Raw genomic sequence first — 26,059 nt, forward strand, 5'->3', positions numbered from 1 at the left:
ATGCCACTGCAATCCTATAATCACTAAGGATTAATTAACTGGCTTTTATATATTCATTCAAAAACAATTGTGGGTTCTTCTGACCAGGTTTTATGACTAAATTTTCTCTTTTTCCCATCAGCTTGCTTTTCTTTCTTGTTATTGCCCCCCTTTTTTAAGGTTGGAGAACAGGACTTGAACTTGGTACCCGCTGCTTTCACTCACTGGCTAATGCTCCCCAAACTGAGCCATGCCTTCAAACCACTTAGATTTTTTTTTTTTTGCTAGCAAAACTGGGGTCTGACCTCTATCCATGCCCTCTGGGTATGTGTGTGTGAGGATGCTAGAACTTGAACTCAGAGCCTCTGCATTGTCCCCTTAACTTTTTCATTCAAGGCTGGTACTCTATTACTTGAGCCACTCTACTTTTTGTGCCTAACTGGAGATAAGATTCTCATGGACTTTCCTGCTAAGGCTGGCTTCGAACCTACATCCTTGGATTCCAGCCTCCTACCTAGGATTATCAGTATGATCCATTAGTCTCTGACCCAGCCTGGGTTTTCGATACCATTGTCTAGTACATGTCTCTATTTCTTGCACAAGTCATAGTTACTAGCTAAGTAGCAAGATCTGAGTCCAAAGCTCCCATTTCCCAGATCCTTATTTCCTTTATTTAAGAAATACTTGGTCCAGGGGCCAAGACCAAGTGGTAAAGTGCTCGCCTAGCATGGATGAAGCCCTGGGTTTGATTCATCGGTGCCATATACACAGAAAAAGCCAGAAGTAGCGATGGGGCTCAAGTGGCAGAGAAAAAATAGTTCAAGGACAGTGCCCAGGTCCTAAGTTCAAGCCCCAGTCAAAAAAAAGGTAAATACTTGGCCCATCTGAAGTACAGATTACATCCTAAGAAATCAGCCACTGAAAACTGAAAGAAGGGCAGGTGCCTGGCAGAATGAATACTCACAGATTACTTAAATCACTCCCTTTCAGCTGTTTCTTCTTTTACAGCAAATAGGCTGGACATGTAGATCAAGCTAAATAACTGAAAACAAAAATACCCTTTTTAAGATTCTCAGAGTATTAATGTTGGACCTTTGCCTTGTCTACCACCTGATCAGATTTTTAAAATTATTATTATTTTTGTAAGGTGTGGGGCTTGAACTAAGGGTCTGGACTTTGTCCTTGAACTTTTTTCTCACTCAAGACTAGGATCTACTACTTTGAGCCACAATGCACTTCTAGTTTTCTGGTGGTTAACTGGAGATAAAAGTTTCACAAATTTTCCTTATCCTAATTAGCTTCAAACTGCGATCCTCAGATCTCAGCCTTCTGAGTAGCTAGGATTACAGTCCTGAGCCACCGGCACCTGGCTTTCCTCAGAATTTTAAAGGGGGAAAATACATCCTGGATATCTACTTTCATGGAATAAAAACTGCGAGTCACACCAGGTGTTCAGTGTAACTGCAAACAATAGATTTTAGAGAAAGCAGAGAATGGACACGTTAAATATCCCTTTTGCCTTCAATCTTACCTTATAATTCCTCTTCCAACCTCACTTTCTTTAAGATTAGCTGTCTGAAAAATAGTATTAAAAAATGTATAACCTGCAATTTCTACAATGGCATTGTATTGTATATGATCTGACTGCACAACTTGCCCATTTTTTAAAAAAATTTTATCCAAATTTTACCTTCCCTGTTCCCAGTCCTCCCATCCCCTCCTTTCTTCTCTTTCAGTTCACAGGTTTGAACTCAGGGCTCCACACTTGCTAGACAGGAGCTCCACCCCTTGAGGTATACCTCTAGCCCTTTTTGCTGTGGGCATGAATTTTCTTTAAGCAAACACAGTTCTCCACCACCACAGATTATGCAGTTGAGTTTCCCACATTTGAGGAAATTGCAAGGGTCAGAGTACGAGGAGTGCAATGGGTAAGCCTTACTCTGACAAGACCACTATCAGATAGACATGCTCATGGCATTTTTGAGTCTTATTTTTTGCCCAGCCAAGAAGCACAATCTTATTTATGTTTCCTACCATCGCTGGTATGAAATGTACCACTGTGCCTAACCTTTCCTCCTAAGATAGTCTCAATTTCTCTCTCCCCTGTCCCCCTAGGCTTTGTCTGGGAAGGGCTCCTAATCTACACTTCCTGAGTAGCTAGGATTACAGGCATGCTGTCCTCCCTTTTAAAAACCAACTCGGCTGGCCACTTACCCGTTTCTTTTTTCCCCTTCTTTCTCTTTCTCCATAGCATTTTTAACTTTCCAACATACTTTATAATTCATTACATCTATTTTCATATTCCCTGCTTTACAATAATCCCATCCCTCATGTAAGCTATACCGCAGAGATATATATGTTTTGTTCCTGATGTGTTCCTGGTGCTAGAATAGTGTTAATATACAGTAAGTGTTGACTATATAGTCTGAAAGAATAAATAATAATCCAATAACTTAGGTACTTCTCACCTATTTAGCAAGAATATAATAGACAATCTTATCAAAAGATTAATTGTTCACTGGATGATTATGATTCCACACTGCCAAGGAAGGAGTGATTTCCCACAAAGGTGTGATTTTGTCCAAATTTGTCAAATTTTATATGCTTTTATGTTGAAGCTAAATACACATGGCATATTTAAATCACATTTCAGAATGAAGAGTCTCCTCAATAACTCTTGCTCATTCTCTCTTGATCCTCTCTCAACAACCCCCCTTCCAATTCTTCTCTCAAAGAATGACAACTTAGTAGCTGTCATTCACTTTTTGGGGCCTTTGGTGGTGGTGGTTGTTTTGAGATAGGGTCTCCGATGTAGTCTTGGTTGGCCTCAAGTTCACTCTTCTTGTACTAGTCTCCCACAGTTTTCAGTTTTTCTACACCTCTATAAACACTAATCCTCTCCCACTCACCCTTCCTAGAACTTCATATTCTGACTTTACTTTTTCTGAATCATCTGGAGCCTGAAAGGCCACAATCCCAGAGGGTCCAGCCCCTATTCAGTACTCACCTGCTCATGTCTGCCTGCTTGCTGTGAATCCTCACTCTCACTGTTGGTTACCTTTTGCTCTTTGCTCTTACTTGAGCTCTTCTGAATCAAGCTGGATTACTGAACCACAGTCACCTTTGTGCCAGTATGCAACTGGGTTGAATTTTGCTAACTCATTCCCTCTTATCCTTCACGCCTCCTTTCTCTACCTTTTGTATGGACACATGATTGTCTGGCTCATCTACTTTTATGACTGCTAAATGCTACCTAACAAAATAATTGCCCATAGGGCAGAAGTTACTCAAGAACTGTATTTGGGTTGTTTTTACATTAGTCAAATAATGGAAAAGTTAAAAGCACTTCGTGATAATGTCCAATTCTGAGGCAGAATTTAGAAAGCTCAGTAGTGATTATCTAGTTAATAAGTATCTAGTATATAGCAGACACTGTGCTAAGGGTCCAGATATAAAAAGAGAAGTCAAACATATGGAGGACCTTCAGCTTATGAGAAAAAAAAGACATGTGAACCAATGACTATAATATACTGGGTGTGGTGGCTCACGCCTGTAATCCTAGCTACTTAGGAGGCTGAGACCTGAGGATCACAGTTCAAAGCCAGCCTGCACACTGAAGTCCTTGAGACTCTATCTCCAATTAACCACTAGAAAACCAGAAGTGGCACTGTGGCTCAAGGGGTAGGGTCGTAGCCTTGGGCTGAAGGGCTCAGGGACAGTGTCCAGGCCCAGAGTTCAAGCTCCACAACTGACAAAAACAAAAACAAAACAAAACAAATATATATCTGATATATATAACTATTATTTGACAGAATTGTTTGGTTTGTCAACAAAAGTATGCAGGGGACAAGCAATGGCTTAGAGGGAAAGAATGGAGGGCCCGGAGTGTGGCCTAGTGGTAGAGTGCTTGCCTAATATGCATGGAGCCCTGGGTTCAGTTCCTTGGTACCCCATACACAGAAAAAGCTGGAAGTGGTGTTGTGGGTCAAGTGGTAGAGCGCTGGCTCTGAGAAAGTACAAGGATAGTGCCTAGACCTTTAGGTTCAAGTCTCAGGACTGACAAAAAAATGGGGGGAAGGGGGAGAGAGAAGAATGGAGATGAGAAAAGGATAGGAGGTTCTTGAAGGATAAGGGCAAAAGGCAGATCCTGAATCAGAGGGAAGTGGTCTGGAGAAGGAACATATGTAGAATCTGAAAGTCTCAGGTATGGTTGAAAAAAAAAAAAACCAAAAGTATAATGTTGGGAAGGGTAGTTCTGAATGCATTAAATCCTTCGATGGTTCCACGGTGACACTTAATTATTAATTAAAAGTCCATCCTTAAGCAAATACCAATATTGATTGACTTGGATAAAATAACACCATATTTCCCACAACAGGAAATACTGGAGCGGGATAAGAGAGTAGATAAGTACACCAAAAAGAGTCTGAAAACAATAAAACAGGGCTGGGAGTGCAGCCTAGTGGTAGTGCTCACCCAGCATAAATGAAGCCCTGGGTTTGATTCCTCGGTACCACATATTCAGAAAAGGCCAGAAGTGGTGCTGTGGTTCAAGTGGCAGAGTGCTAGCCTTGAGCAAAAAGTGTTCAAGGACACCGAGTTCAAGTCCCAGGACTGGCAAAAAAAAAACCAAAACAATAAAACATAAGATCCACTGTCAGTTCATTCACAGCAGCGCTGGTTTTAAAAAAGTTAAAAATTAAACATAAGGCAAGTTGAAAATGCAATTAGAATGAAATTTTTAGTCAATAAGTTGAACCATGGATAGAGCTTAATAACAAAAGTCCTGCTGGGGCTGGGAGTTTGGCCTAGTGGTTAAAGTGCTTGCCTAGCATGCACGAAGACCCGGGTTCAATTTCTCAGTACCACATACATAGAAAAAAGCCTCAAGTGGTGCTGAGGCTCAAGTGGTAGAGCTCTAGCCTTGAGAAAGTCCAAGGACAGTGCTCAGGCCCTGAGCTCAAGCCCAGGACTGGCAAAAAAAAAAAAAAAAGTCCTGCTAAACAAAACTATGGTGAGTCTAATAAGCTAAGTTTGAGACAGAATTTAGCACAGTGAGCAAGGCCTCACTAAGGGGTTTAACTTGCGATCTACATGAACAACACAAATCAAACAGCACAAATCAAGATTGAGATAGGGACAAGGGATGGGTAACTGGAGAAAATTAAACAGATACATTTGACTAACTGTAGTGGAAAACAAAGTTGGGATTAAAAGTGAAACTGAGGTGAGATAATTGAGTATACCAAATATGAAAGCTAAATAATTTGGACTTTATTCTGTAGGTAGCAGAAACCACTTAAGATAGTGAATAAGAGGGTCACAAATGTGAACTTTGTAATTGCATATGAAATGGAAGTGGCTAGCTTTGTTACAATTACTACAAATTTAGTGATTCCTACTAAGTAATAGGTAACAGAGAATAAAAGGTAAATAAAATAGACCATTTATTTAAGATACTCAGAGTTTAATAATGTAATTCGGTCGTAGAGTACTTTCCTGACATATGTACAGCCCTAGGTTCAATCCCTAGTACCAGAGGAAAAAAATATACTAGACACAATTAGAAAAATATCAGACATGTGGACAAAGATGAGCAGGACTATAAAAGGATGAGAACAGCTGGGCTCCATGGCTCGTGCCTGTAATCCTAGCTACTCAGGAGGCTGAGATCTGATGATCATGGTTTGAAACCAGCCCAAGCAAAAAAGTCTATCCATGAGATTCTTATCTCCAGTTAAACACCAAAAAAAAACAGAAGCAGAACTGTGGCTCTAGTGGCAGAGTTAGCCTTGAGCAAAAAAGCTCAGGGACAGTGCCTAGGCCCTGAGTTTAAGCTGTCTGATCAGGAAAGAAAGAAAAAAAGAGAGAAAGAGAGAGAGAGAGAAAGAAAGAAAAGAAGGAAAGAAATGGGCAGAGTGGGAGGGAGAAGGGAAGGATAGAGAAAGAAAGAGAAAAGAAAAAGAGGAAGGAAGAGAGGGAGGGAGAGAGGCAGGAAGCAAAAAGAAAGGAAAGAAAGAGAAAGGAAAGAAGGAAAAGAAAAAGAAGGAAAAGGATGTTAGTAAAAATGAACGCACTCAATTTTAATATGTCTGAAAATATTACACCTTACTACTATATACTTTGGGTTTTTTTTTTTTGCCAGTCCTGGGCTTAAGCTCAGGGGCTGAGCACTGTCCTTGGATTTTTCTCAAGACTAGAGCTCTACCACTTGAGCCTCAGCATCGCGTCCGGCTTTTTCTAAGTATGTGGTACCAAGGAATCGAACCTGGGTATTCATGCATGCTAGGCAAGCACTCTACCACTAGGCCAAACTCCTGGCTCCTATATACTTTGTTTTTGTTTTTGTCTCAATACATTACCTTAGGAAAAATTCAGAAAAAAATACAACTTATACAATGTTCCACTTATTTCCATAAGGGAAGCTGTTTTTAAACACAATAAATGTCAATTTATGGAGTAGGAAGAAAATAAATGAGAATCACTGTATTTTCATTTGAGAATAGGTATAAGCAAAGAAATGTAACTGACACACCAATATAGACAAAACAAGTATTTTAAGAAATAGGAAGCCAGGCATTGGGGCTCATACCTGTAATCGTAGCTACTTAGGGGGCCAAGATCTGAGGATCATGGCTTAAAGCCAGCTGAGCAGAAAAGGCCCTGAGACTCATCTCCATTTAACCACCAGAAAAAGCATAAATGGAGCTGTGGCATAAAGTAGTAGAGTGCTAGATTTGAGCTGAAGAGATCAGGTACAATGCCCAGGCCCAGAGTTCAAGTTCCATGACCAACAAAAAAGAAAAAAAAAAAGCACAGGGACAGCACCTAGGCTTAAGCCCCTCAGTTTGAGCACGCATGCACACATGCATGCGCATGCTTGTGCACACACAGAAAATAGGAAATTACCTTATGCTGCATATAGAAAAAAATGTCTATTCATACAATGGTAATACTTAGGTTATGAAGAGTTATTTGATTGAAAGAAACAATACTGACAACTGACAAAGATTTAAAAAGCACTGATTACAAGATTTTACAAAGTCAATACAGCTAATGAAAAAGATTTATTTTAAAAGCATCTTTTATTATATTGTTGCCAGGGAGCTGAAATAAGACTGGTATGAATGGAAACAAAGGGAGGCTGAACAGAAAGAATCTTCAATCCTGTGAGTTGTCTCACAATGGGGAGATTTGCTCTTTTTTTCAAGGGCTCAGCCCCTTACTTATCACTCTCCAGAGTGAATTCACAGATGAAGATAGGACCCTCCAACCCGTAAGTTAAATACTGCAATTTTCAAGAATGGAGTTAGAATTGACAAGTTGATGGTTACTATGACATATATAATTCTTTTTACACAGATTGCTTCTTACTGTAGTTTATCTCATTTAGAACATCTTCAGACAAATGTTCCAAAAGCCCATTCTGTACAATGATACTAACGTGAGTCAGTGCATGCCTTCATTCTCTATTGTTTAGTCTTGACTAAGCTACAATGATCACTTCAGGGAGAAAAATGGTTGCTACTGCTGCCTCTTGCTTCATAAGTTACAATCTTTATCCATTAAGAATCAAAGTTCTAACTGGGCTCACTGGTGGCTCACATTTGTCACCCTAATTACTCAAGAGACTGAGATTTGAGGATGGTGGTTCCTTGCTAACCCAGGTAGTAAAGTCCATGAGAGATTTCCAGAAAATGGAAGTGGAACTGTGGTAAAGCACTTGCCTTGAGCACAAAAGCTCAGGGCCAGCACCTAAGCCTGAGTTCAAGATTCACAACTGATGGCGAAAACATAAATCAGTCCTAGCCAGATGCTAGTGACTCATTCCTGTAATCCTAGCTACTCAGGAGGTGGAAATCTGAGGATCAAGGTTCAAAGCCAGACTAGGCAGGGAAGTCTGTGAGACTCTTATCTCCAATAAACTATCAAAAATAAAAATAAAGCCAGTAGGATAGCTGTGGCTTCTGTAGTAGAGCGCTAGCTTTGAGCATAAAAACTCAGAGAAGACTGGAAATGTGGCTTAGTGGTAGAGTGCTAGCCTAGGCAGGGAAGTCTGTGAGACTTTTCTCTCTGATTAATCACAGAAAAAGCCAGAAGTGGTACTGTGGCTCAAGTAGTAGGGTCCTAGCCTTGAGCAAAAGCTCAAGAGGGGCCAAGAGTTTGGCCTAATTAGTGGTATAGTGCTTGCCCAGCATGCATGAAAACTTGGGTTCAATTTCTCAGTACCACATATGTAGAAAAGCTGTGGCTCAAGTGGTAGAGTCCTTACTATCTTTGAAGAAAGCCTGAGGACAGGCCCTGAGTTCATGCCCCAGGACTGGCCAAAAAAAAAAAAAAAAAAAAGGAATCTTAAGAACAGTGCCCCAGGACCAGAGTTTAAGACCCAGCATCATCAAAAAAGTAAAAATAAAAATAAAGGCCCAGGAGTGTGGCCTAATGGCAGAGTGCATGCCTAGCATACATGAAGCCTTGGGTTTGATTCCTTGGTACCACGTACACAGAAAAAGTCAGAAGTGGTACTGTGGCTCAAGTGTAAGAGCACTAGCTTGGGAAAGCTCAAGAACAGTGCCCAGGCCCTGAGTTCAAGCCCCTGGGCTAGCAAAAAGAAATAAAAAGAATAAAGGGCCGGGAATTTGGCCTAGTGGTAGAGTGCTTGCCTAGCATGCACAAAGACCTGGGTTCAATTCCTCAGTACCACATACATAGACAAAAGCCAGAAATGGTGCTGAGGCTCAAGTGGTAGAGCTCTAGCCTTGAGAAAGACCAAGGACAGTGCTCAGGCCCTGAGCTCAAGCCCAGGACAAGCAAAAAAAAAAAAAAAAGAACAAGGACAATCACAAGAGCTAAGTTCATTTGTCTCTGTTGGCAGCAAGCTCACAAGCTGCTAAACATCCTGGGCTGGCTTCAAAAAAATGCCACTTCTCGTTGGGTGAGGTGGCTCACATCTGTAATACTAGCTACTTGGAGGCTGAAATTTGAGGATCTCAGTTCAAAGCCAGCCTGGACACTAAAGACCACAATATTCTTATCTCCAATTAACTATTAGAAAACAGGAAGTGGCGCTGTGGCTCAAGGGGTAGGGTGGTAGCCTTGAGCTGAAGAGCTCAAGGACAACACCCAGGCCCAGAGTTCAAGCCCTATGACCAATCAAATTAAAAAATCCAATTCTGGCTTTTTCCTTTTCTGTGTATATGGTACTGAGGAATTGACCCAGGACTGTGTGCATGCTAGTAACCACGCAACCACTAGCTCATACCCTCAGTCCCTACAATGGCTATTTTGGGATTGATTGATTGATTGATTGATTTTGTGGGTCATGGGACTTGAACCCTGGGCCTGGTCACTATCCCTGAGTTCTTCAGCTCAAGGCTACCGATCTACCCCTGGGCCTAGGCATTGTCTCTGAGCTCTTCAGATCAAGGCTACTGCCCTTTCCCCTTGAACCTCAGCCCCACTTCCCATTTTCTAGAGGTTAATTGGAGATAAGAATCTCATGTTCGGGCCCGGGAGTTTGGTCTAGTGGTAGAGTGCTTGCCTAGCAGGCACGAAGACACGGGTTCGATTTCTCGGTACCACATACATAGAAAAAAGCGGGAAGTGGTGCTGAGGCTCAAGTGGTAGAGCTCTAGCCTTGAGAAAGTCCAAGGACAGTGCTCATGCCCTGAGCTCAAGCCCGGGACTGGCAAAAAAAAAAAAAAAAGAATCTCATGTTCTTTAGTGCCCAGTCTGGCTTTGACAGATCTTAGCCACTTGAGTAGCTAGGGTTATAGGCGTGCCCACTAAAAATGGCTATTATTAAAATATCATTTTATTGCTATTACTAAGGTGTTATACAGAGGAATTACCATTTCTTTAGTCAGATAATGAGTACCTTCCTTCCCTTCCTTTGCTTTTTCCTACTTCCCCCCTTCCATCTCTCTCCACAAGTTACAAAGTTCAAAGACAGCTTTTTTTATCTGGGTGCTAGAGGCTCATGTCTGTAATCCTAACTATTCAGAAAACTAAGGTTTGAAGATCTGGGTTTAAAGCCACCCAGGACAGGAAAGTGTGTGAGACTACTACCTCTAATTAAATCACACAGAGGCTATATAAATAGCTTCTCTTACTAACATCCTGCACAAATTTCGTAAGATGCATGCCAAAATCTTCATTATCTTTGAATTTGCAATACCTTTTGCAATAACTTTCCCATCTCTTCTTTTTCTCTTCCTTCTTCTCTCCCTCCCCAATAGTCTCCCTGAAGATGTGTAAATTCTAGCCTTCATGACTTGAGACTGGAACTGTTAAGGTCCCAAACCAGTCAGGGTTGTCTCTATTCTCAGATCCATACAACACAATTTTCCTAAAATGCTGTTTTCATCATTTTCCCACTGTCAGGGACTCATTCTTCTTTGACCATTAATTACCAAGCCTATTACAACCTGGCATATAATAATGTTTGTTCAACAATTGTTTGTTGAATGACTACATAAACAATGTTACCATCTCAAAATATTCATTAACCTCCACCTGACCACAACAGAAGTTACAAACTCAAATAGCTACAGGTACCAGGCAGGAAATGAGTAAAACAGTGTGCCAAACAACAGGAAGTAGTGAGGACTGCAGCAGAATGGAGAACACATTTATTGTCTAAAGGAGAAATTTCTGACTTTTCACCAATTGGAATATAAGCCACATATTCTACAAAATTTGCTTTTTTTTTCTTTAGTGCTACTGGGATTTGAACTTAAAGTTGCTAAGCAAGTGGTTGTGCTGAACTGCACCTCTAATCCAATTTGCTGGGTTTTCTTTTTTCTTTGTCAGTCCTGGGGCTTGAACTCAGGGCCAGAGCACTAGCTTTATCAAGGCTAGGACTCTACCACTTGAGCCATAGCACCACTTTTGACTTTTCTATGTATGTGGGTGGTACCGTGGAATTGAACCTAGGTCTTCATACAAGCTAGGGAAGCACTCTACCATTAGACCAAACTCCAGCCCCAATTTGCTGGTTTTTAATGGTGACAAATTAATTCCATTTAAAATGCCAAAACAACTCCCTAACAATTCACTATGCAAACCAAACCAAATAATTTATAGGCCAAAATCAGCCCTTAAGTTGATAACTCATGTGCAGAATAATAAATCAAACTCTTCCTGATATTATTTATACTTTACTTTGGGTTCCTAGCCTTCTTTCACAATTTTGTTCACTATTCCCACACAAGAACCCACTGTTCTGGTGTAGTGTTTCTCAAACTTTAGCATGCATCACAACAATCTAATAGCCAGGAAGTGTGGTCTACATCTCTAATTCCAGCATTTAGGTAGCTGAAGCAGGAGAACCCCAAATATGAGGTCAGCTAAAGTTACATAGCAAGCCTGGAATATACAGAAAGATCCAGTCTCATGTATGTGAGTGGCTCAGACCTATATAAAATCCTAGCAATTTAGAAGACAGAAATCAGAAGGATAACAGTTTGAAGGAAACTCAGGCAAAAAGTTCACAAGATCCCATCTCAACCAATAGCTGTACAATGACACACATAGCTGTTACACTAGCAATTCAAGAGGCTGGGACTGGCAAGATGGACTTCAGGCCAGCCTAGAAGGAGAAGGGTAACTATTGAGACTGCCCTTCCCCCCAGCCTCAGCAGAAAAAGCTGGGCATGGTAGAATGTGTCTACCATCCCAGCTACTCAGGGAGCATAAATAGGATGACTGCTATCCAGGCCAGCCTGGGCCAAAATCCAGACCTGATACTATACCAAAAATAACCAGAGGGCATTGCTGACATGTAATCCTAGCTACTCAGGAGGCTGAGATCTGAGGAATATGGTCTGAAGCCAGCCAGGGCAGGAAAATTCATGAAGCAAATCTTTTTTTCTTTTTTTCCCCAATCCTGGGGCTTGACTCAGGGCCTCCGTACTGTCCTTGGACACTTTTTGTATAAGGCTTAGTTAGTGCCACTTGAGCCACAGTGCCACTTCCAGCTTTTTCTGTATATATGGTACCAAGGAATTGAACCCTGGTCTTCGTGCATGCTAGGCAAGCACTCTACCACTAGGCTATGCTCCCAACCCCATGAAACTCTTATCTCCAATTAACCACCTAAAAACTGAAAGTGAAGCTGGGGCTCTAAGTGGTAGAGCACTAACCCTGAGGAAAAAAGCTCAAGGAAAGGGCCTAACCCCTGAGTTCAAGCCCCATAACCAACAAAAACAAAAGCAAAAGCAAAAAGGCTGTTAAGCATGGCTCAAATATCATTAGCAAGCACAAAGCCTTGAGTTTAAACCTCAAGGTTTCATGCCAGATGCTCTATCATTGAGCTAGAATCCCAGCCCTCAGAAGAGTTATAAAACAGAACAGTGGGCCTCATTGCCAGCATTTTTGATCCAATATCTCAGGAGAAATTGTCTCATAGTGATTCTCTTTCTCATTCTGAATTTTGTGCCCACTCTTCATTCCTCCCAGATAGCTTTCCCTCATGCTTTTCAGTATACTACCTGTTAGTTGTCTTTGACTACAACAATACAATCTTAAATGCCTCTTCATTTTTGTTTAGGTGATATCATCTTATCAATCACTGCTTAGTAGAGCTTATAGTTAAGTTTTTGTATACAGGAACCAAAGAGATTGTATGTTCTCAAGATTGTGTGTTTTCAAAGATCAAGGTCCAGGTCAGAGCCTCACATACTTGACTGCAAACCACTTGAGAGTTGGGGCCTTCTCTTCTACCGCCCCTTCATGTATATCCTTCAAACTAACATACATCCTAGGATGTAGTTGGCATTCACTGTTTGTCTTTAAAAAATTAGCATACATGAACTATGTGAAGGGTTACTTTTTCTCCTCCTCCTCCTTTTTTTAGTGTCAATTCTGGGGCTTGAACTTAGGGCCTGGGTGCTTTCCCTGAAATTTTTCACTCAAGATTGGTACTCTAGAGTTGGACCACCTAGCTGAGCCTGGCATGGCTGTATCCTGCAATTCGACCTGACGCCCCTCACTTTTGGGACACCATGGTGGCATACTGGCAACAGGCTGGACTCAGCTACATCCAGTACTCCCAGGTCTGTGCAAAAGCCACGAGGGGTGCACTGAAAATAGAGTCCAAAGCCAATGCTGAGAAGACAGCTGGCAGCAACATAAAAATTGTGAAAGTAAAGAAGGAATAATGAACCCCTGTTAAAGCCTGAAACACTACTTTTCAAGGTGAAGACTTATGGGTACATGTATGGCAGATTGATACCAACTCACTTTATGGGGGAAAAATAACTCTTGTTCATAAATTGATGATGCTAATAAATTCATTCATGGTTCACATTTAAAAAAAAGATTGGTACTCTACTTTATATGAACTACAGCTCTTGCTTCTGGCTTTTTTGTAGTTAACTGGAGATCATACGAGTCTCATGGACTTTCCTGCCTAGGCTGGCTTCAAACTGCAATCCTTACATCTCAATCTCCTGAGTAGCTAGGATTTACAAGCATGAGCCAGCAATGCCTGGCTCAAAGGGGTTTCATTGTGATATTTACTTATGTTCACAAAATGTGCTTAGAATGCAGATATGCAAATCTATATTATTCTTTAATTCACATCCTCACTTCTACCACTGGAGCCACAGTGCCATTTCTGTTTTCTGGTGGTTAACTGGATATAAGAGAGTCTTACAGACTTTTGTGCTTGAGCTGGCTATGAACCTTGATCCTCAGATCTCAGCATCCTAGATGCTAGGATTATAGCAGCACTTACTAAACACTTCTTAATGAATAAATATTTGATAAACATGTGACCTGAAGTATGAATAAATGGACCTGAAATTTGGGTAATTTTTCTTAGAGACTTGAACTATATAGTCTAGGCTAATGGCTCTGTTGGGATAGACAACTAATAAAAATGTGGTATTTTGCTGGGCAAGGTGGCTCACGCCTGTAATCAATTACTCTGTATCACATATATAGAAAAGCTGGAAGTGGTGCTGTGGCTCAAGTGGTAAAACACTAGCTTTGTGGAAAGCCCAACTACAGTGCTCAGGCCCTGAGTTCAAGACCCAGGACAAAAAAAGAAAAAGACTATTTATTTAGTCTTGTCCATTTACAAAGAATCAACTGCTATCAAGTGATTTCAAGGGTGTATATGTGTGCTACTACTGGGGCTTTTGAAGTCAAGGCCTGGGTGCTGTAAGCATTTTTGCTCACATCTCCACTTCCAGTTTTTTGCTGTTTAACTGGAGATGAGATTTTCATGAACATTCCCGCCCTGGCTGCCTCTGAATTGTAATCCTCAGATCTCAGCTACCTAAGCAGCTAGGACTATAAGGATAAGCCACCAGCACCTGGATTCCAGGAGAAATTTAATCTTCAAAGTAAGTGACAGTAAAGCCACAAATGAAAATGAAACCAGTTTTAGAATTGTTAGAGGAAAATTATAACAAAGATTATCATTTGGGGTACATAAATTCTATATATAGTTTGTCAAACAACTTCAGTGCTGAAAAAAATTACTATCATTTGGCAAAAGATAGGCAAGTTCAGAAACAAAACACCACCATCTATCTAGGAGCATATAAAATGTATCTCCAGACTTAAGCTAGTAGAGATGTTAACTGATGTCCAGATACTTTCTCTACCTACCAGAACCATGATGGTCTCGCCTGCATGAAGATTCAACCAAGATATTCCACATTTCTATGTTGGCCAGGAACAATGAGAACTGGGGTAAAAAAAAATTACAAATCCAAATCAAGAAAGCTTATTCCAAGTTGTAAAAGCATTAGTATTTAAGCAGTGAACAAAGCAAATTTATGAAGCAAAATAATCCCTGAAACATCCCAATAAAACAACCTACCAAAAATGCAGAAGAAAATGTTGCCAAATAAATTGCTAAATAGCAACTTCCTATTCTACTGTTCTTTCTCACTAACAGATGACTGAATAATAGCATACAGTTCTTTGATAAAGAGTGATACACATTCAGAAGGTTCTAGAACCATTTACACAGGGCGGGCGGGGGGAATCTCAGTATTTGTCTCAGCCATTCATGTCACCATAGTTTTATCTACTAAATCAAACTTAGGCAATAAGAGCACAAATGATAACTTATAAAGTATTTTAAGGTATTAAGCATTAAAAATTAATCTTAAGATTAAGAAGTAAATCTTTCTGGGTGCTGATGGCTCTCACCTATAATCCTAGCTACTCAGGAGTCTGAGATCTGAGGATCTTGATTCAAAGCCAGCCCAAGCAGGAAAGTCATAAGACTCCAATATCTTTATTCCTTAGCTCATTGGCTTGGTGGCTTGGCTTAAGAGTTAGAATGCAAGCCGGGCAGGGTGGTTCATGCCTGTAATACTAGCTACTCAGGAGACTGAGATCTGAAGATCGCAGTTCAAAGCCAGCCCAGGCACTAAAACCATGAGACTCATCTCCAGTTAACCACTAGAAAACCAGAAGTGGTGCTGTGGCTCAAGAGGTAGGGTGGTAGCCTTGAGCTGAAGAATTTAGGGACAACGCCCAGGCCCAGGAGTAGGGAGGTAGCCTTGAGCTGAAAAGCTCAGGGACAGTGCCCAAGCCCAGAGTCCAAGCCCCTGTGACCTACTCCAAAAAATCCAAATCTCATCATCTGGTATCAGTGGCTTACAACTATAATTCTAGCTACTCTGGAGTCAGATCTAACAATGGAGGTTCAAAGACAGCCTGAGCAGGAAAAACTGTGACACTCTTTGTTAGACTACATTAGACATCAGTAACAAAGAACAAAGGAAAGGTTTATTGCCAAGAAAGGGACTTGCAAGACCCCTTCTCACAAGAGAGAAGTGCTGGCTACTGTTTGAGGTGATGTATATAGTCTAGGAGGCATTAGTAGATGGAGGAGATCTAGGTGTGGATGTGTGGACCAGGGGCTTCATCATGATAGGCTAGGATTTATGGCTGCTGTCCAAGTGGCAGTCAAGGTGTCTTGCAGCTGCTCAGACCTGAAGGTCACTCTAAGGGGATCCTGTTGCCTTATATGGTTGTAACTATCCCTAAGGAGTGCCATCTCCAGGTGAAGGGAGGTGGAGTTAGATTCTTTACTGCCTTTACCAAATGGGCCTAGTGTTGCCTAAGGAAAGAGCAGGCTAAGTTATGAGAGAGGAGGCTACTGGGCCAAGACTCTTATTTCCAATTTACCACAAAAAGCTGAAAGTGGAGCTCTGGCTCAAATGATAGACCAGCAGTCTTGAAGGAAAAAGCTAAGAGACCAGGCCAGTGAGCAGGCCTGGAGTTCAAGCCCCAGTAGTGACACACACAAAAAGTAATCTGCCTGGCACCAGTGGGTCATGCCTATTATCCTAGAAGCTCAGGAAGCTGAGATCTGAGAATAGAAATTCAGAGACAGGCCAGGAGTTTGGCCTAGTGGTAGAGTGCTTGCCTAGCATGCACAAAGACCCGGATTTGATATCTTGGTACCACATACATAGGAAAAGCCGAAAATTGTTCTGTGGCTCAAGTGGCAGAGCTCCAGCCTTGAGAAAGCCCAAGGACAGTTCTCAGGCCCCAGGACTGGCAAAAAAAAAAAAATATGTTCAGAGCTAGTCCAAAATGCCAAAACTGAGAGACTCATATCTTTAATTAACAGGTAAAGCTGGAACAAGAAGCATGACTCAAGTGGTAGAATTACAGCCAGTGAGCAGAAAAGGGCAAGCCAGAGGCCTGGAGTTCAAGTTTGAGTACAAGTGCACATATATAAGTACTCTAAAACAAGTCAGATTAGCCAGAGTTGTATGGTGATAAATTAATCTGTTCAAATGATAAGTTTGAGCTTTCATATTATAAAGTAACCAATTTTTTGAATGAATTCCAAATACATGGACTGTGACAAAGATGCTTTTACTCTTTCTTCCAAGTAATAAAGAGAATGTTTTGGCAGAACTTGAGACATGCATTAAAAAAAAAAATTGTGGCAGGGAGTGTGGCCTACTGGTAGAGTGCTTGTCTCATATGCACAAAACCCACTGGGTTCAATTTCTCAGTACCACATACACAGAAAAAGTTGGAAGTGGTGCCGTGGCTCAAGTCGTAGAACTGTAGCCTTGAGAAAGCCCAAGGAAGGTACTCAAGCCCTGAGTTCTAGCCCCAGGACTGGCAAAAATAAATAAATAAATAAAAATCACAACTTCATAGACCGCTTATCAGAGATAACCCTTTCAGTGTATGGCAGTTCTGAAAGACTCACAGGAGTGCAACACATGGGAATGGGGCATTAAAAAAAAACTGGGTAAGGGCCAGGAGTTCACCCTAGTGGTAGAGTGCTTGCCTAGCATTCACAAAGACCCAAGGTTTGATTCCTTGGTATCACATACATAGAAAAAGCTGGAAGTGCTGCTGTGGCTCAAGTGGTAGAGCTCTAGCCTTGAGAAAGTCCAAGGACAGTGCTCAGGCCCTGAGCCCAGGCCCCAGGACAGGCAAAAATAAATAAATAAAATAAATAAAATAAAAATCGGGGAAATGCAGCATTACAGGCAGAATAAACTACAATTACACTAAGGTTTTTAGTACTCCATATTAACAAATGAATAGGGTGGGATTGGAGATCAAAGGCTTTGCAAAGGAGTAATCTCCCAGGGAAATGGAGAACAAGAGGGAGAATCTACAATAACTTGGTGCACGCATGCCAGTACTGGGTCTAAAACTCAGAGCCTGGGAGCTGTCCCTGAGCTTTTCCTCTCAAGGCTAGCGCTCTGCCATTGGAGCTCACTTCAGGTTTCCTGGTAATTAGAGATAAAGGGTCTGGCAGATTTTTTTTTTTCCTGCTCAGGCTGGCTTTGAACCGCAATCCTCAGATCTGAGCCTCCCGCAGTTGGGATTACAGGCGTGAGCCCAGCTCTACAACACTTTAAAGGAAATGTAAATGTCTTCGGATTTGGCCGCCAGCACGAGTCACTGAATGGAATATGAACACAGAGTTCCTCCCTTCAAAAAGAGACTAGAGTACACTCATTTTGCAGAGGTGTACTCAGGATTTGGAGGGGGTGGTGAAGCCAAGTGCTTTAACTTGGATGCAACTTGCAGGAACGCGGTACCGAGGCCTCGGGCGGTCTTAGCTCATCAGTGGAATCCGGAGGCCTGACTCCCGCAGGTGGCTCGGACCTTTCCGGACCGGGGGCCGAGGTCGCTGCTCCGGGCCCCGCTCCGGGCGTCCGGGCGCCCGAGCGCGCTGCCCGGCGGAGGCTGACAGCCCGGCCCCTGGCCACGGCTCCGGAAAAGTCCGCGCCTGACCCGGGACGTCCCCCGCTCCCCCCACTTCCCCGGGGCGCCTCCCTTACAGAAACCGGCAAGTGAAAAGTCCTGGAAGGCTGAAGGAAAGCAGGAGTTCGGTGGCGCGCGTGCCGCCGGGGTGAAGCACCACCAGGCAGCCGCGATCGCCGTGCCAGGACCGGGCGAGGGACGCGCGCAGAGCTGCCGGCGGCTCGGGCGGGAACCCAGCCTCCTGAAGCGAGGGCGCCGTCACCGCCGCGCCGCCCGGCCCCTCAGGACGCCGCGCCGAACCCAGTTCCCACCCCGCCGGGCCGCCGGCACCCTGCCTCGACCCCGGGCTGACGCTGTTGCCGCCGCTCGCGCACGCACACTCACCGCGCGCGCGCCGCCCCGGCGGCCGCCCGCCCGCCGCCCTCCGGAGCGATCTCCGTCCCACCACCCGCGCGGTGGCGGCGGCGGCCGCGGCGGTCGCGGTGGCGGCGCGGCCACGTCATGGCGCATGCGCAGTCCGCGCGCCCGCAACGGCAGCGGGGACGTTGCCCACTCGGCGTGCATGTTTCCTTAGAGACCCAGGCAGCTCCGGCACCCGTGGTCCGGGGACTCCTCAGAAGTCAAGATGTCGTCGAGGAAGAAGGACAAGAAAGACAGCGAAAAAGAAAAGAGCTTGAGGTAAGGGACAGCCGCCCAGGGGTCCCTTCTTCCTGGACAGCTCTGGTGGAGAAAAAGCCCACAGGATCGCTTTGGCGCTGCGAGCTTGTTTCTTAAAAGACTTTTTTGTTTGCATACATTAGCGTGTCGGGGACGTTTGATTGGGACAGTTCCGCACATGCACCAACCTCACCCGCTCAACCCTCTCCGCCCTTCTAAAACAAGTTCAGTGGGGTTCCTCGTTCTGTTTCCCACCTGCAGATAAACTCCTTCCATCCTCTTCATCAGCATTCGCGGGCTCTTGGAACCCTCCTCCCTCTCACGGACAACCACGCCCCGAAGCCTGCTTTACTTACTTTCATCCGTGTGTGTGTGTGTGTGTTAATTGTACAGAGATTTCAACTATGGTGTAGTTCAGACATGCATATATTACAATTTCATCAGAACAGCCCTCTCTATTGTTTTCTCTTTACTGGAGTTTTCCTAGTCAATCCCCCCCACCCCACCCCACGCACACACGCAGGGGGCTCTGATCCTTTGGCTCCTCACAGCCTGGTGCTCTATCTACTATTTGAGCCCCATCTTCATACCCTCTTGGAGCTTTTATTACGGTTCCTTCTGTTTGGGATCCCAGTCCTGAAAGCTTACTGTGATGTGGCTGAGATTATCTGGAAATTCTAGAAGTTGTTCTAGTCTAGATGGTTCAAGTTGTTCCTTGGACCTTTTCCATACATTGTTGTTGTTGTTGTTGCTTGTTTGTTTTAAGGGGAAACCTGGAGAGTTTAATGAAATTGAGTGATGGTTAAGATTTCCCATACTGACCAGAACCCTGGACTATGTAGGTTAGTGATCTGGCACTCACTTACCTTATTAGGGCTAGCAGCTGTTGCTATTATGCCAGTAGGTCTGTTGGGTGATACAGGGTAGTGTTGTCTAGTACTATCAATATACAGGGTCCCAAAGGAATCCTTTAAACTTGTATTTATAAAGAAAGTGGTAGCTGGGCACAGTGGCTCATGCCTGCAATCCTAGCTACTCAGGGGATGAGGTCTGAGGATAGCTGTTCAAAGGCAGCCTGGGCACTAAAGTCCATGAGACTCTCCAATTAACCACTAGAAAACCAGAACTGGTACTGTAACTCAAGGAGTAGGGCAGTAGCCTTGAGCTGAAGAGCTCAGGGACTACGCCCAGGCCCAGAAAAATTCTCAGACATCCTTAAAGCCTTGCACACTGCAGTAATAGTTACAAAAGAATTTCATATACTTGCCCAAGAAACAGGATCTTTTGCCCAAGGCCTAGCTTAACAAAAACAAAAAACCAGGATATGTGTGGCATAGATGGGGAGATGGCAGATACAGAAGGAATGTGTTCTCACTGAGAAGTGTATTGAATTAGGGAATAGGTTTGTGATGGGGAGAACAAGATTGACACCTAATTGGGATAGTTTTGATGCAGGAGAACCTAGAAAATAAAAAGCTGTGAAAACTATGAAATGTATTTTTAACTTCTATGTTTCCTTTTTTCAGTTTTTTAGTTATCCTCTTCCAGGAAGAGATACTTATTTAACTCTCTTTCATGAATACTAGTAAATGTACATTGATTCTTTAATGGAACAATATTTGCTTGTATTTACCAGGAAGTGTCAAGCAAGACAAAAAAAGAGAGCCATAATATTAACAGAGTAGAGAAACAGGTATATACTTTCCATTGCCTTCTCCCATGCAGGAAGATGAAACAAGAGGAGTCTGTGGTGGAACGAGCCAAGACTAATGCAGCCCTTTGGGAGGCCAGATTGGAAATCACAGAACTGTCTAGGATTGAGTATCGTGATACCTCCCGAAGACTGGCAAAATGTAATGAGGAGTTAAAGAAACAACAGTATAAAATGGAGAAAGACACAATGTCTGTATTAAGTTTCATGAAGAAGCAGGATCAGGAGAAAGATAATTTGGTAGGTAGGTAGAAAATCTTCATGAGTCTCGATAAATTTTTAAAGAATTTTAATTAATACAAATCTCATCATCTAGTTAAGACATTACAGTTAACCCTTAGCATTTCCTTGAATCAAGGTATTTTAGAATGACTTTTACTATCATTGGCCTTTTCATAGTTTCAGCTCTTATACTATGTTTTCTTAGCTGAAGCAATTAAAGAGAATAAAAGAGGGGCTGGGAGTTTGGCCTAGTGGTAGAGTGCTTGCCTAGCATGCATGAAGACCTGGGTTCAATTTCCCAGTACCACATACATAGAAAAAACTGGAAATGGGGCTGTGACTCAAGTGGTAGAGCTTTAACCTAGAGAAAGCCCAAGGACAGCACTCAGGCCCTGAATTCAAGCCCCAGGACTGGCAAAAAAAAATGGTATGGGTCTGGGAACATGGCCTAGTGGTAGAGTGCTTGCCTAGCATGCATGAAGTCCTGTGTTCAATTTCTTGCTAGCATACACAGAGAAAAAGCTGGAAATGGTGATGTGCTCAAGTGGTAGGGCCCTAGCATTTAGAAAGCCTGAGGACAATGCTCAGGCCCTGAGTTCAAGCCCCCAGGACTGACAAAAAAAAAAAAGAAAAGAAAACAGTATGATGTGTGTGATCTATGTATTTTTCATACTGATGTATAGTTTTAATGACATAAAGCAATTCACTCATAATCTACGATCACATTATGAACTCAGCCAGTAAAACCTCGTATTTTATGTATTATTAAAGTGTTAAGAGTAAAGCTATCATTTTAGATCGGGATGTGGAAAGGTAAGCACATGTGTGACCCCAGCACTCAAGTGATAAGGCAGAAGGAACAAGAGTTTGAGACCAGCCAAGCATTAGTGACTCGACTACTTACTTGGGAGGCTCAACTCACAGCTGGACACGGTGGAACGTGCTTGTCATTCTTAGATAGCTGGAAGGCCAAAATCGTGAAGAAAAGGGCTTCCATGAGCTTCTATCTCTTTGGAAGGAAGCTGGGTGAGGTGACTCAAATTTTCATTGATGAAAAAACAGAACAGCTGAAATAGGTGGATTGTGGTCCAGGCACACACTGTGGCAGGAAGCAAGACCTTATCTAAAAAAATAACCAATAAAAACAGGGCTGGAGGCATGAATCAACAGGAAAGCATTTTCCTCACAAGCATGACGCCTTGAATTTAAACAGTATTAGGAAAGGGAAAAAAACACGTTTGGCAAAAAAAAAGGAAAAAAAGAAGTGGCTCATGCCTGTAATCCTAGTTACTCAGAAGGCTGAGATCTAAGGATCAAGATCCACTGCTTGGCTGGGCACAAAAGGGCCTGAGACTCTTATCTACAATTAACCTCTAGAAAAGAGGAAGTGGGGCTTGGCTCAAGGGTAGAGTGGTAGCCTTGAGCTGAAAAGTTCTGGGACAATGCCCAGGCTCAGGGGTAGGGTGGTAGCCTTGAGCTGCAGAGCTCAGGGATAGCACTCAGGGCAAGTTCAAGCCCCATCACACACACACACACACACACACACACACACACACACAATAAAAAAAAAAAAACAGAAGGAAAATGAAACAATTTGCCCTGATAAAATTCTTTTTTCTTTTGGAGACTGTATCTCGTCATCAACTGGAATTGAATTATGTAGGGTTTTGTTTTGTTTGTTTGCCAGTCTTGGGCTTGAGCTCAGGGCCTGAGTACTGTCCTTGGGCTTTCTCAAGGCTAGTGCTCTACCACTTGAGCCACAGCACCAATTCCATCTTTTCTATGTATGTGGTATCCAGGAATCAAACCCAGGTCTTCATGCATTCTAGGTAAGCACTCTCCCTTGCCCAGTAGGCCAAACTTCCCGCCCCCTTCTGCTTTTATAAGCTGCTTGGAGAGCCCAGGCAACTTCCACCATGTTGAAGATGTATGGCTCCCTCCATCATACATTAAAATTATATATGTGTATATATACATATATATTCATAAAGACATATGTAGTCTTGTTTTAAAATGTACATAAAAAGCATATAGATTGTTAGCAAGCTTTTTGAGGTGGGGGTTTGTATCCTCCAGATGATTTTGAATTTCTTAATATTAAAAATAGTGGAGTTTGGCCTAGTGGTAAAGTGCTTGCCTACCATGCACGAAGACCCAGGTTCGATTCCTCCTTATCACACACAGAAAAAAGCTGAAAGTGGTGCTGTGGCTCTAGTGGTAGAGCACTAGCTTTGAGAAAGCCCAAGGACAGTGTTCAGGCCCTGAGTTCAAGCCCCAGGACTGGCAAAAAAAAAATAATGGAGACTACATGTTCTTCATACCAGCTCATCATTGTTTTGTGGTACTGAAGTTGGTATTCAGGGCCTAACATTTTTAACTCAAATTTTTTTGTGGAATAGTCAAACAACAATTCATTTTATTTCTCCTCCTCCTCCTCCTCCTCCTATTCCTCTCCTCCTCCTCTTCTTCTTCTTCTTTTTCTTCTTCTTGTGTGTGTGCGCGCGCGTGTGCGCATTCATGCGCAGGCGCGTGCACACGCCCATGTGCCAGTGTATGTGTGCCAATAATGACTCTTGAACTGCAGGTCTTGAGCTATAGGCTTGCTTAGCTTTTTCACTCAAGGCTGGTACTCCAGCACTTGAACCACACCTCCACTTCCAGCCTTTTGCTGGTTGACAAGTCTCCTGAATTTGTCTGCCTGGTTTGTCTTTGAACATCAATCCTCAGATTTCAATCTCCTGAGCAGTTAGAATTACAGGCATGAGCCCCCAGCTTTTCTTCCTTCCCTCCCTCCCTCCTTTCCTCCCTTCCTTCTTTTCTTCTGCTCTTCCTCTTCCTTCTTCTCCCTTCTTTTTCTTTCTTTCTTTTGACTATGACTAACTCCTGAATAGCAGAGATTACAAGTAAACCTGTGCCATACCTGTAAACAACCATTCATGGCCAAGTTTATTCATTGTCTTAAAATTTATAATAGGCATATTCTACTTTTCATACATTGCAATATTTTAACTAAGTAAACTCAAATTTGTTTATCCTTATCCTCCTAGTGGTTTAAGTCAGACCTGGCAGAAAAGTCCCTTTGAAACTCTTTTTTTTTTTTTTTTTTTGCCAGTCCTGGGCTTGGGCTCAGCGCCTGAGCACTGTCCCTGGATTTTCTCAAGGCCAGGGCTCTACCACTTGAGCCACAGCACCACTTTTGTTTTTTTTCTATGTATGTGGTACTGAGGAATCGAACCCGGGTCTTCGTGCATGCTAGGCAAGCACTCTACCACTAGGCCAAACTCCCGGCCCCCTTTAAGACTCTTCAATTAAACATCTGAAAACCAGAAGTGGCCCTGTGGTTCAAATGGTAGAGCTCTATCTAGCTTTGAGCACAAAAAAAGCCCCTGGTCCCTGAGGTCAAGCCCCACAACTGACAAAAAACAAAGTGGTAGAGTGGCAAGCATAAGACGCTGAGTGCTACTACCAAAAGAAACTCCCACAAAACTTGGCATTGTGGCTCATGCCTAGTATCCTAGCTACTCAGGAAACTAAGATCTGAGATAGTTTAGAGCTTTCCTGAGCCGAGAAAATACAAGACTCTTCTCTTTAGTTAACCCGCAAAAAGGCAGAAATCAAGGTGTGGTTCAAGTGTTAGAGTAACATCCTTGAAGGAAAATTGCAAATCCTGAAGGAAAGGTATATACATTAAAAAATTCAGGACCGGGAGTTTGGCCTAGTGGTTAAAGTGCTTGCCTAGCATGCATGAAGACCCGGGTTCAATTCCTCAGTACCACATTCATAGAAAAAAGCCAGAAGTGGTGCTGAGGCTCAAGTGGTAGAGCTGTAGCCTTGAGAAAGTCCAAGGACAGTGCTCAGGCTCTGAGCTCAAGCCCAGAACTGGCAAAAAAAAAAAAATTCCAAGTTCTAGAGATTTTGCATGACAATGCAAATGTGCTTAATATTACTGAAGTAACACTTAAAATGGTAAATTAATATTTTTACTACATCTGTAAACAATTTATCCAAGTAATTCTGATGAAATCTGCATTCTTAGAAACTTGAAATATCAGATTAAGAATGTTGGGAAATGTTGGTTCCTCCTCGCTGTTTCCTATCCTGCTTGTTTTAGCTATGTAAAAATACTAAAACATATACAGGAAATAAGAACAATTATTTCTTTTCTTTTTCTTTTTTTGGTTGGTCATGGGGTTTGAACTCTGCTCCTGGGCACTGTCCCTGAGCTTTTCAGCTGAAGGCTACCACCCTACCCCTGTAGCCACAGCCCCATTTACTGTTTTCTAGTAGTTAATTGGAGATAAGAGTCTCACATTCTTTAGTGCCTGAGCTGGCTTTGAACCTTGATCCTCAGATCTCAGCCTCCTTGAGTAGCTAGGATTACAGGCATGAATCACCACACCCAGCTTAGGACAATTAATTTCTTTACCTTCCTGACTCTGATTTTCATTGACAGATTGAAGTATTGAGACAACAATTGGCTGAGACAAGGGAAAAAGCTCAAGAGGAGAAGGAAAAGTTGGTGAGTATATGTATACTAATATTTACCAGTACTGTGACTACTAATACTTTCTAGGCAATCATGTTTCCAGTGAACTTAATTATCTAAGGTCATTAAGAATAAGTAAAAGGTAGGGCTGCGAGTTTGGCCTAGTGGTAGAGTGCTTGACTAGTATGCACGAAGACCCAGGTTCAATTCCTCAGTACCACATACATTGAAAAAAAGCTGGAAATGGTGTTGTGGCTCAAGTGGTAGAGTGCTAGCCTTGACCAAAAGAAGCTCAGAAACATTGGCCAGTCCCCGAGTTTAAGCCTCAGGACTGGCAAAAAGAAAAAAAAAAAAAACAACAACGAAGTTAAAGGGAGTATAAGCCGGGCTGAGTGGTTCATGCCTGTAATCCTAGCTACTCAGGAGGCTGAGATCTGAGGATCACAGTTCAAAGCCAGCCCAGGTAATACAACGCTTTGAAACTCAAAACAAAAAAACAAACAAACCAGGGAGTGTAGCCTGTGATAAGAGTGCTTGCCTAGTATTTACTAGAACCTAGGTTTGGTCCCCAACAGCTAATAAAAGTGGAAAAAATCTGTTATATTTATGTGGTACAGTAGCTATTATCCTAGTTACTCAGGAGGCTGAAATCTAGAGGCGCGCAGTTGCCAGCCATGGCAGAGATTCCATTTCCAATCAATCAACAAAAAGCTGAGCTGGAAGTAGTTCAAGTGGAAAAACATCACCTATGAGTAAGCAAGCCAGCTGAGCATGAGGACCTGAGTGCAAGCCTG

General features: G+C 42.7%; 2 protein-coding genes and 1 pseudogene across 4 annotated transcripts in view; 2 read left to right on the forward strand and 1 right to left on the reverse strand.

Moving 5' to 3' along the window:
* Positions 1-18,663, reverse strand: part of Entpd5 (ectonucleoside triphosphate diphosphohydrolase 5) — a 48,661-nt gene extending 29,998 nt beyond the window's left edge. The window contains exons 1-3 of the mRNA XM_090344465.1: positions 18,574-18,663; positions 14,596-14,674; positions 944-1,021 (exon numbers count right to left, since the gene is read on the reverse strand). The gene's annotated coding sequence lies outside the window, so the exon portion shown is untranslated. The remainder of the gene's footprint in view (positions 1-943; positions 1,022-14,595; positions 14,675-18,573) is intronic.
* LOC150054683 (ATP synthase F(1) complex subunit epsilon, mitochondrial pseudogene) lies at positions 12,981-13,136 on the forward strand (annotated as a pseudogene).
* Positions 18,664-18,732: 69 nt separating the features above from the next.
* Positions 18,733-26,059, forward strand: part of Bbof1 (basal body orientation factor 1) — a 30,018-nt gene continuing 22,691 nt past the window's right edge. For all 3 annotated transcript variants that reach the window (XR_016537571.1, XM_090344464.1, XM_090344463.1), the window contains exons 1-3: positions 18,733-18,867; positions 20,572-20,797; positions 25,233-25,298. Coding sequence is in view for 2 of the 3 variants with exons in the window: in XM_090344464.1 (XP_090200590.1) it covers positions 18,815-18,867; positions 20,572-20,797; positions 25,233-25,298 (345 nt within the window). In the remaining variant the exon portion in view is untranslated. The remainder of the gene's footprint in view (positions 18,868-20,571; positions 20,798-25,232; positions 25,299-26,059) is intronic.

This window comes from Megascapheus bottae, chromosome 14 (genome assembly GCF_031878675.1).
Source record: "Megascapheus bottae isolate mThoBot1 chromosome 14, mThoBot2.hap1, whole genome shotgun sequence".
Lineage (NCBI taxonomy): Eukaryota > Metazoa > Chordata > Mammalia > Rodentia > Geomyidae > Megascapheus > Megascapheus bottae.